This window comes from Phytophthora infestans, genomic scaffold, assembly GCF_000142945.1.
Source record: "Phytophthora infestans T30-4 supercont1.207 genomic scaffold, whole genome shotgun sequence".
Taxonomy (NCBI): domain Eukaryota; phylum Oomycota; class Peronosporomycetes; order Peronosporales; family Peronosporaceae; genus Phytophthora; species Phytophthora infestans.
This window is the reverse complement of record NW_003303552.1, coordinates 88,345-99,893: the sequence shown is the minus strand read 5'-3', so window position 1 is coordinate 99,893 and position 11,549 is coordinate 88,345. Positions and strand designations below refer to the sequence as shown.

Sequence of the window (11,549 nt, the reverse complement as noted above, 5' to 3'; positions counted from 1 at the left end):
CCAACCGGTACAACCCGAACGACTCGTTCAACGGGTACAACATCTAGCAAACTCAATGGACGCAGCAGAATTCCGTGCAGACGTTTCTTATGATGAACGACCGCTCCATCTACGATCGCGAGACCCAGCAATACACGGTGGACAAGTACGTGGATGAGATGCAGAGTCGTGTTGGCCCCATTGACAGTGTGTTGATCTGGCCTACATACTCGAACATCGGTGTGGACAACCGGAGCCAATGGGATCTCCTACGAGACCTTCCCGGTGGAGTCGAGGGCGTCAAGGGCGTCATCTCTGACTTCCATCGTCGAGGTGTCCGTGTGATCATCCCGTACAATCCATGGGATATTGGAACTCGTGACGAGTCTGGACTGGAAGAAATGGTACGCATGTACAACGCCGACATCACGACCCTAACGGAAGTAGTGGGTAATGGAACATTGCACCCCATTTTTTTTTCCTTACCGTAATTTACCACCAAGAGACCACCTGATAGCGAAAGCAACGTCTTTTCGACCGACAACATTCAAACTATATGTTTAAAACAATAGATAGTTGTTTATTATCTTCTCTTAGCCACCAAGAAATCAGTCAGCGCCGCCAACTATGCTTTAGATTGCAAGCTTTGAGTTCTGCGATATGTTTAGATAGGAACTTGTCGAAGCGTAGTTGCCACACTGGATGGCTATGAGTTCACACTTGATAACTATGAGTTCTCACGCTTTGCTAAGTACTTGGAGATAGATCTCTCCTTACGGTGCAATTCGACATGAGCAGCGCATGCACCATACGATCGGAATCGCTTGTTGCATCGTGGAGCGGGACACAGCAGATCAACTTCATCTTCTGACGACGAACCCGAATCCTGGTTCAAGACCATTTCCAACTCAGGTGCGCGTATCTTGAAACCGGGAAGCACATCACCACCGTCAAGATCTCTCCACGCACTGTTGTTAGAGCGTTGTACGCCTCCATCGTTGTCGAGATAGTACTCATACATCAGCTGAACGTCTGGGCGTGGGTCGATCAGCCAACCCAACTGGACGCCGTGCTGGAAATAATCATTTCGCATCTTTCCATCAAGAGCGCTAAGTTTAGAGCCTCGACCAGAGAGCTCATCAATCTCAACAACAAAGGTGGGGACATAGGGATCGCCACGATACGTCCACATCTGTTCACGAGTCAAATTCCTGTCATCATCTCGCGGTGTGTATGCCACGTCGGGCATTCTCACGTTGGGCTTTCCGAGACGCTGCCCCAGAATGAACGCCCCTTGCGAGGTTGTCACTCTGCCTCCTACTCCAGACCACTTTGCCCATTCTCCGAGGAGTTCTGCAATCTTGGCCGCCACCTTCATATTGCCATACACGACCATTCGATAGGGACAGAAGCGGCCTTCGTCGATGAAGAACGCCGGCTGCTCGCCAAAAACGGGGTTCACCAAAGGACCGAGCTTCTTCGCGTGATTATTTTACTGCTTCAGCTCCACTCCAGGATAGTCCTTGACGTAGCACAAAGTCGTCTTCGTTTCCAAATCGCGCACGAGTCGCGTAAGGACGTCTTCGTGAGGTTTTTGCTTGTCCTCCATCGCTGCTCTTTCTCACTGGTTGCTTTGCTGACCGAGAAATTCCACGATGGGGTCCACACTTTTTAAGGTCGGTAGTCTCGGACTTTCGGGTGATTGAAGGAGGCTGACAAAAAAGTGGAGCCAAGGCCTCATTGCAGAGAGCAAGCGACAAGCTTGCGGCAAAGGATGCCGGAGTTGTTTGAAAAGCGTGGCATACTGTTCGCCGTAGGACCGCAGGGGTGCAAGCGATATGTAGATTAGTAATAAGCTTCGAAGTAGGCATAACAAGTAATGAATGCGGATCTTTACCTTCTATTATAATATTTTATAACTGATAAATATAAAGTTAGTAATATACAAAGATGACGTACTCACCTGAGCAATACGAACTTGACAAAGAGCGAATCCAAGCCGCATACAAGCGGTACTATCTAAAAACAAGTCAAACGCGACTGGCTAAGCAGCGATAATATGATGAGAAGAATCGCGAAGAAATTCGTGCTCGTAAGAAGAAGAATTACTTAAATAAATCCGAACTTAACCAAAGCGAACTTAGCTGATTATTTATATTTTTTCTCAGAAATAAAGTCAGCCCTAATATAAAGTCGATCCTGATACAAGATCCGATAATTATAAAGTCGATTCTCACGAGATTAATATAGACGAAGATATATAGGCAATATGTTTGCATACGAACTCGCAGGATTAAAGAGATTTAAATATCCAAGCTGTCAAGTGGGGTAGCAGCTACAGGGTTAAGGTTCGAGGTAGAACTGGTAAGATGGTATATATTAGCAACATCTCACGTTCAGTCAGCAAGAAATTGGTGGCTAAGCAGTACAATTTTTCAGTTGAAACCCTTGAGAAGCATATGCCGCCTGACTATAAGGCTGATCACAAGTACCGTGTTTAATCTGGGAATCACACCTATATGAGCGTATCGATGCAACTGATTTCTACGATAAGCTCGAGAACGTTCTTTCGACCCAGCAAGTGCTTTTAAGGTAAATATTGATTTTGGGTACGAGCTTGTGAGTAAGACCGATCCTGATGATACTCGCTACTTCTATCCGAATCTCGCTAGCACTTACGTGCTCATTAAGCCTGTCGCTATCAGCAGCAAGGCTGATATTCAAAAGAAGGTGTTTTCGGATAGTCGGTCTAATAATGGAGCTGGTCGACAAGCTGAACTACCCCAGCTCTGGATATAAGCTAAAAGCAATCACTGCATTCAAGATTTTCGTCTACCATCGCGACCATGCTCTTGGAGATAGCGAATCTGTAATTCCTAATGTTATTCGCTGAAATAAGCATGTAATCATCTCCCCCAAGGCTAACAACAAGATGCGTCTCCCACTGCATCGCCTCTCACACATTCCAGATGCACCGAGAATGACATGCTCTTCTCTAACACCATGGGGGCACAGCGAGTAATTTTCATATTTACTGTTGCTGTACCGGATTAAGTATACGCTGAGTCTATTTAGAAGCTTCAAGCCTATTGACCTACTACAGCTCGATGAGGTCGAGGCCTGCTTACAACCCGGTATTAACGTATATATCATGGATGTAGCTACCGGAAATGTTGAAAGCATTCGTAGGTCGAGCAATAGGTATGAAGCTAAGGATATTCTATCACACGAGAATCACGCTCTCTACACCAAGAACATCGATATGCTTCAGTCTAAGTATCCGTGCCCCAAGTGTGAAATGATTTTCGTGAGTGGTGAAAGACTTAAAAATCACAAGAACAACCAGTGTGTGCTTGTGAATATTAAGATCTTCCCAACCAAGCCAACTATATACAAACCGGCTCAGAATACGATGCGATCGCTGCTTACGAAGTATTCCGTCAAGAATGCTGACCATTACATCGATCACTTCAGCGTTTATGACTTTGAGGCCATTCTTAAACCTACCGCGGCTCAACACGGGGCGGATAGTGTGTTTACGAACGAACACATTCATGTGTCGGTATCAGTAGTTGATAGCTTAACCGAGGGGGTGCGCTGCTTTGTAAATGACGACCCCAGGATTTTGCTTATGAAAATGTTCAAATATGTATCGGTGAAGATCCAACAGTACAATGTCGATAGTATAAGTCGCTTCTGCAGAAAATCATCAATGCACATAGTCTGACAGGTATGGAAGTCCCATGCGGTAATTCTGATAAAAAGTACAAGATGACTGATGTGGAGAGCTGGATTAGGGAGGGAAGTATGATAAATTCTTCCACTTCCATATCAGTCTTGGTTTTGGTAAGCAAAGGTCTGATTATGGGAAACTGAAACAGCAACTTGACCTGGTACCAGTATTCGGCTTCAATTCTGGTCGATACGACATTAACTTGATTAACAAGGATTTGTTCTCCGTAATTGGTATCGACAACCAAAATTCTGTCATCAGAACCCCCAGCTACATGTGCATTGCTACAGCGGACATGAAAATGATTGATATCACTAACTATGTACCAGCTGGTACCAGCTACAAAAAGAATCTTACAACATATCTCGGTGGCTGCAAATGCGATGACAAAATTAGATGTGCCCGTGGTCATGGTAGGGGTATTTTCCCTTACGAGTACATCACCGCGTTCAATGTACTAAACCAGACGGCTATCCCGCCTATGTCAGCTTTTGATAGCAAGCTCCGCGAAACAAGCATCGCCAGCGATGACTACGAACGAGTGAAATTCGTGTAGGATTACTACGAGATGAAATCGATCAAAGTCCTACTGATCTGGTACAATAATCTCGACGTAGTCTCTTTCACCAAAGCTATCAAGGCTCAGCGAGGGCTATTTAAGCGCTTCGATATCAAGGCTTAGCGAAAGCTATTTAAGCACTTTGATCTGGATGTGTTTGCAGATGGAGTGTCTCTACCTGGTATTTCAGAGAAGGACATGTATCCGACCTGCTTCTATAATCTCCATTATCCGGATAAGAAACCTGCTAACGCATTCCAATTTCCAGCTAAGCGCATGTCTGGCTACAAGAGTCAGGATGCTAAGGCAAAACGAAATTTCGGTATGACACTCGAGCACGTGAATACATTGCTGCAAAAGCAAAAGTATCTGTGTGATCTATGCAACTGTCAGCTGATTGCTGATACCGCTTCAGCGGATCGTATCAACATTAATGTTGGCCACATCGACGGTAATATCTTGGTCAGCTGCGTTAAGTGCAACACCGCTCGAAAAGACATGTCGCTTAAGAGGTTTCGGTTTAAGAAGTTGCTTGAGTTCAACTCGGATAGACTGGTATACGCGATCGACAAGGAGGAGAAGGATATCTACTCTAAGACGAAGGCCAACATTGCTGGAGGTCCATCTATTATCTTCAATCGCTACGCTAAGCGTAATGAAACGAAGATTCGCGGTGGTAAGGTCTGTAAGAAAGTTATCGGATACGATGCTAACGCTCTATACCTATGGGCCCTTGGTAATGAGATGCCATGTGGTCGATTGACTACGGTTGAAGCGTATGATGGTATCATCGATGACGTCAAAGCAACCAAGGTATTCGGCTTTCTTTAGTGTGATATTCGAGCACCAGAACACCTCACCCAGTACTTTGGTGAGATGACTCCAATTTTTAAGAATGTACTGATCGACTGTACGAATGAGAGCGTCATTGGTAAGCACATGTTCGATCACAATGAGGCGCGCAAGCAATCCCGAGCAAAACCAGCTCGCAAGTTGATTGGTAGCTAATTTGGTGAAAGATTCTCATCTACACTCCGTTGCTCAAGGGGTACCTTTCTCATGGTATGAAGATAACCAAGACTTACTGTTTTGTCAAGGCCAGCTCTCACAAGGCTTTTGCCCCCTTTATGGAGGCTGTATCAAATGCTCGACGAGAGGGCTATGTTGACAAGTCGAAGGCGATGATTGCTGCGATGATGAAACTGGTAGGCAACAGTGCATCTGGATCTGGAATGGACATGAGCAAGCACAAATAGGTTAAGTATGAGTCGATCGACAAAGATATTAAGAACAGGATCGAACCCTTTACGTTCCATGGTCTCGAGGAGCTTAATGATGCGTGTGAAATCACGACGAAGAAGCATCGACTCAATAACAAGAACCCAATCCATTTGTCTATTGCTATCTATCAGCTCGCTAAGCAACGCATCCTTTAGTTTTACTATGACTGCATAGATCTCTACTTCGATCGCTCTGACTTCCAGTATCAGGAGATGGACACTAATTCCGCTTATATCGCTTTCAGCTGCGAATCCGTTTCAAGCCTGTATCAATCCTGGGCTACGATCCCATTTTAAGGAGCACAAATACGAGCTGTTCCCACGCGACTACAACACTGAGGTAGCTTAGTCTGATCGCCGTACGCCTGGTTTGTTCAAAGATGAATGGCCAGGTGATGATATGGTATCACTATCGAGTAAGAACAATATTTGCTATCTATCCGACGAATCTTACAAGGTAAAACTTTCAGCGAAGGATATTCGGCAGGGAAGTGGTCGAAACAATGGTGTTCTTAATCCTGACGGGTTTGAGACTGTCGTACGGGATCGCATCACGCTACAAGGTACAAACAAGGGGTTCAGACTATCGAAAGAAACCAAGTCTATTATCACCTACACTCAAAACAAAACAACGCTCAACTACTACTATGACAAACGTCGAGTACTTGATGATTGTGACATGGTCACACAGCACCTTGCGCTAGATGAAGTTAGCTTCCGAGAGTATACAAACGCTCAGTGAACGGCAGTTCACAGGTCCCCTCTTTATCAAAAGGGAGCGAAGTGACCTATTTAAGGTAGAATGTAAAGTGAGTATATTTTATTGGTAGATAAAGCTTGGGTTTAGTACAAACTACAAGTCATCTATAGAAATGTAATGTCATCAACCAATGGTTGGCTTTGGACGACTTTGGCACCTTGTACCAAATATCCCGAAGTATGACGTGTCATACTTCTGAGGTGTGACGTGTCACAGTTCATCTAACCAGGGGTATACTTAGAGCTACGTACCCCGCTACATCCTCCCCCACTTAGGTTCGGTTTACCGACCAATCAGAATGAAGAAGTGTTCGTCACAAACTTTCATTCTCAAAGTCGAAAACCATCGACTTGGCCGCGCAAGCGCGGCAGGGGCTCACTTCACAGCTAAAGCCTCGAGCAGCAGTCTGTGCGCTCCTTTTCTTGGTCTCCACTTCGACCGTTACTATGCCCCGTGACACTGCGAAGGGCGTTGCGACGACACGCTCCAAGGCTGCTGCCGGAAAGGCGCAAGCCAAGAGCACTAAGCCTCGCGGCAAAGGTTCGACACTTTAAGCGGCTACTCAGGTGGCCTCCGAGGCGATTGGTTCCTCGGGTGAAGCGCCTGTGAGCAAGCGAGCAAGCAAGCGCCGCAGCCCGTCGCCCTCGGCCTCTCCAGACAATCGTCCGAACCCTCGGTTCGTTGAACGTGAGCTCGACTCTGGCAGTGAGGACGAAGCCGAGTCCAAAAGCCCGCACAATAATCCTGCGAGCTCTTCAGGAGGGCACAGCCCAGTGTCCAGCGAGCACAAGGACGACAGCGTGCAGTCGCTCGCTAGTGATCAAGGTGATCACAGTCCCAGGACGTCTGTGCGCTCTAAGAGTCCGGCCGTCACGGCTAAGGGCACTCCAAAAGTTGGTGATGATGAGGAAGAGAAATCTCGCAAACGCCTCTGGCGTCCCGAGGGTCTTGCGCATGCTAAGACCTCTAAAGCCGAAGACACCAAGCCTTCTAAGAAGTGTACGGCCTCTAAGTCTCCACTCCGCGAGGAGAAGGAGACTCGGTACTCCCCTCGGGGCCTTTTCGACTCCTCGGATGAAGAGGACGAGAAGGAGAATGAAGAGGAGGAGGAGGGTGCTATCGGTAAGCCCCGGGAGATCACAAATGACTTCGATTAGCGGCAGGAGGCCTTCCAATCGGCCCAGCTTGTGCGGGTTCGGTGGTGGCACCCGTCTGCCAGGGAGCTGCCATCAACTCGAAAGGGTATTGGCCTCTCGAGGAGAGCACTGCGGCTGACATCTTCCTAGAGCTTCTCGTCGCTCCTCGTGGGTGGCCACACTTCTAGGGGCATTTACGAACGTACCCTCGTTCGGAAGGAGCAGTTGTTCGTTAACAACTTGGAGGCTGCTCGATGTGCCGCAAGAAGCACACACCGAGCAGCCTCCAAGTTGTCAACGAACAGCTGTTCCTTGTCGCAAGAAGTTTGAGAACCGGGGTGGTCTCTATCCTTTTTGGGGATAGCCCTATGTTCTGCCCGAGAGCTGTTCCACCTTCTTGTGAGGACATGTTCTGGGCTTGGGTGGAGTCTCTCAAGTACTCACTCACGAAGTTACGGGAAATCCATGAAGATCAGCTGCTGTCCCGCATCCTGGTCCAGCGTGATCTTCGTGCTCGGTTTGACCACATGTTGAGCAAGCGCATGCTGCCAAGGGGCATCCTGAAGCGCGCGCCTTTTAGCGCTCATGATAAGCGCGGGTACGGAGTGTCTTTAACGTCCGTACCCCGTTCGGGCAAGAAGCCCCGGACTACTTATGAAGCTGCCGCCGCCTCTGTCCCCAGATTGCGACATACTTCGGGCAGTCAATCAGGAGCCGTTCGATCGGCTCCCACGATTTCTCGGAGTGGGCATAACCCCTCCACTGCATGAGGAGCTGTCGCTTACCGCGACACTGTCGCTCCGGGAGGACCCGCTCCACGTGAAAGTGGACTTCTTTATTCCGGTCAAGCAGGGGCGGAGGTGCCCTCGTACGAGTACGGGTACTCGGCGCCTCCCGAACGCCACTCTCGTCCGAGTCCTTCTCCTGTGGGTCCGACACAGGGCCCTGAGGATGACCGCCTCCGTCAACGAGTTCTAGTGCTTGAGATCGCACTTGGCCTTGGGACTGGCGGTGATGCAGCCGCCCAGGCCGGGAATCAGGGCTAGCTCGCTCGTCATGCGAGTCCGCTGGACCTGTTGGAGAGTGAGGTCGCGAGCCTGCATCTGCGGGTGGATCGCTGGGCCTCTTCTTCCAATCTGGACGAGGCCTTCTGCATGATCCGACAGATCGAGGCTCTGCTGCCACGCCCGGAGCCGCCTTCGACGCACTCCCAGACGTACGCGTATGGTGCGTACCCGGCGTACCCAGCTTACTTGGCGTATGGATCCGGGGTCCGTTCGTACGGAGCCCCTCCTGCGTACGGGCTTTACCGCAGCTTTGCCGTCCAGACCTAGGCTTGGGCGCCCACTCCGACGCCCTCGTCGACGTCTGTGACCGGCCCTCGCTTCGAGGAGCCGGGCCAAGGTGGGTCTGCAAGCCAGCAACACGCTGTGGATCAAAGTATCGCTTAAGACGTCCAACATAGAACGTCGGGTGCGTCGTCATTGACTTTAACAGGTTGATGGTGTACGACGCACCACGTCTGGGCAGGACAGCAAATGGTCCGATGAAGCGGTGCTTCAGCTTGTTGCTGCCGACAGAGCTGACATGGTCAAGAGGTAGGCTCCTCGTGTCTAGTAACACTAAGTCCCCCATCTTAAATATACTTAAGTTTCCTCTTCCATGTTTGTCTGAGTACTCCTTTTGTCCATCCTGATCCGCTGCCATGGCATCGCGGACCCTGCCGACAATGCTCAGCTTGGTATCCTTAAAGGATTCCACTTGTTTCCACAGCGAAACTGGTCTCACATCCGAGACCTGGGAGGCAAGGGCTTTCCGAGCCTCTCCCCCACTTAGAATAGAGGCGTCAGTGTCACCTCGAAGAGTGAGAGGCACTCTGAGGCGACGGGAGCCGTTCAAGTAGAGCGGCGTGAACCCCGTGGACGCGTGCACTGCGTTGTTGGGCCCAAACTCAACAACTGGAAGCTGCGTCGACCACGTACGTGGTGCTGCCGGGCACACACTGTGCAGGGTGTCCGCGAGAACTTGATTGACGCGCTCTGTCTGGCCGTCTGTCTGCGGATGGTCCGCAGTGGACATCTGCCGACGAGTTCCCAGTAAAGGAAACAGCGTTTTCCAAAACGCAGCCGTGAACCGCGGGTCTCGGTCGGAGCCAATCGTCTCCGGGAGACCGTGATAGCGGAACACGCCATCGACGAGCAACCGTGCGATTTGTTCGCCCGTAACAGTAACGGGAATCGGTGCAAGATGTACCATCTTCTCAGCCGACAAACGAACACCAGGATTCCGGTGTTGCTGTGTCCGTCGGCAGGAAGCCCAAAGATGAAGTCAAGACTCATCGACTTCCAATAGTCAGCCGGTACGGGCAGGCTCTGTAGTGGAGCCGAAGAGTGCCCTGCGGGTTTGACCCGCTGACATGATCTACGCGTCTTCACGTATCGGGCGACCCACTTGTACATGTGGGTCCACCAGAAGGCCTGAGATACCGACATAAAGGTCTTCTCGCGGCCCAAGTGGCTGCTGGAGGGCGAATCGTCCGCCTCCGCGAGGATATCAAACTTCAGATCCTCGGCGTTGGGTACGACCACCCCTGGATGTTCATTAGGCTCCAACCGGTAATAGAGGAAGCCATCCTTTAACTCATATCGGTGGAGCCGTGAGCGCTGTCACGACGAGAGCCAGTCGGACTTCACGCTCGTTCCTGGCGTGAGGAACTTGACGATAGGCGCGACAGCCTCATCGTCCCGATACGCCATGCATATCCGTCCATATAGATCCGTTGTCACCCGTGTGATGTGGGCTAACTCGTAGTCAGGACGCCGCGTCCGCAAGCACGTTGAGCTTGCACGGCTTGTATTCGACGAGGAAGTTGTACTTCTCGAAGAAGGACAGCCACCGCGCTATCCTTTGGGAGCGTTGAGGCGGGTTAGTCAAGGACACGTGGTCTATGTAGACCACGGGAGCCCAGAAGTGGAACACAAAACTTTACAAGAGCATATTGCATTACCAGGAGCTCCTTGTCGCGATCAGGGTAGTTCCGTTCGGCGGCTTTGAGCTGCCTGGACTGGAACGAGATGACTCGTTCATGCCCAGCCGTGTCGGCCTGCATCAATGCACTCCCGATGACGTAGTCGAAGGCCTCGTAGACGACGCTAAACGGCTTCGTCTCATCCGCCAGGACAGGGGCCTCTTGGAGAATGGGCTTGATGGTGTCAAAGGCATCCTGGTGCTATTGCTCCCAGTGCCAGTCGACGTCCTTCTGAAGGAGGCCCAACAAGGGCTTAGCAAAGCCCACGTACCCCGCACTGCACTTATGAAGGTAGTTGGCCAAGCCCAACCACTTTAAAAGATTATTCTTGGATCGAGGGGTTGGCCATGCTGCTATGGCCTTGACCTTGTCTGGGTCAGCCCGAACGCCCACGTTGCTTACGAAGCAGCCGAGAACTTTAATCTCTGGTGATGCGAAAACGCACTTGTCGATGTTGGCGTAAAGCTGGTTTGCTCGCATTATATTTAACACTCGACGAAGGTGTCCTAAATGCACCTCCATGGCCGTATTTCCTCCCTAAGTACGGCTATGGACGAATATGTCGTCGAAGTACGTCTGTACGAAGGTACGCAAAGGGCGGAGCAATTGCGTCACCAGGCGATTGAACGTCGCCGGGGCGTTAGACAAGCCCTGCGGCATGACGAGGCACTCCCAAATCATGCCGCTTGGAGTGCTCACAGCAGTGAGCGGGATGTCACTTTCTCGCATCAGAATCTGGTAGTATCCGTCTACCAAATCCAGCGCACTGTACAGTACGCTCCCGGCCATGTTGTTTAACAACATAATCTTACGTGGGATTGGTATTTGAGCCGGCACCGCTGCGCTGTTCAGCTTGTTATAAGCGTGAGCTAGATGCCACTTTCCGTTCAGCTTCCGAGCGTTGAAAGTTGGCATCGAGTGCGGGGATTTCGACTCCCGCACTATGCCTGCCTTCGCTTTCGCGGCGAAGAATGCATCAATGACCTCGCACTGTTCGCGAGGGAAAGGCCATTGCCTCGTGACACAATACTTTGTGCCAGGCACGAGATCAATCCCATGCCGTACGCCTCGATC

At 50.2% G+C, this 11,549-nt stretch overlaps 1 protein-coding gene across 1 annotated transcript; it reads right to left on the bottom strand.

Annotated features, from left to right (window-relative positions):
* Positions 1-706: 706 nt before the first annotated feature.
* Positions 707-1,375, bottom strand: PITG_20579 (uncharacterized protein; the record flags this gene model as incomplete). The annotated part of the gene is made up of 2 exons (XM_002895276.1): positions 707-1,309; positions 1,370-1,375. 2 exons carry the CDS (start codon positions 1,373-1,375, stop codon positions 707-709), a joined length of 609 nt encoding a protein of 202 aa, XP_002895322.1.
* Positions 1,376-11,549: the final 10,174 nt, after the last annotated feature.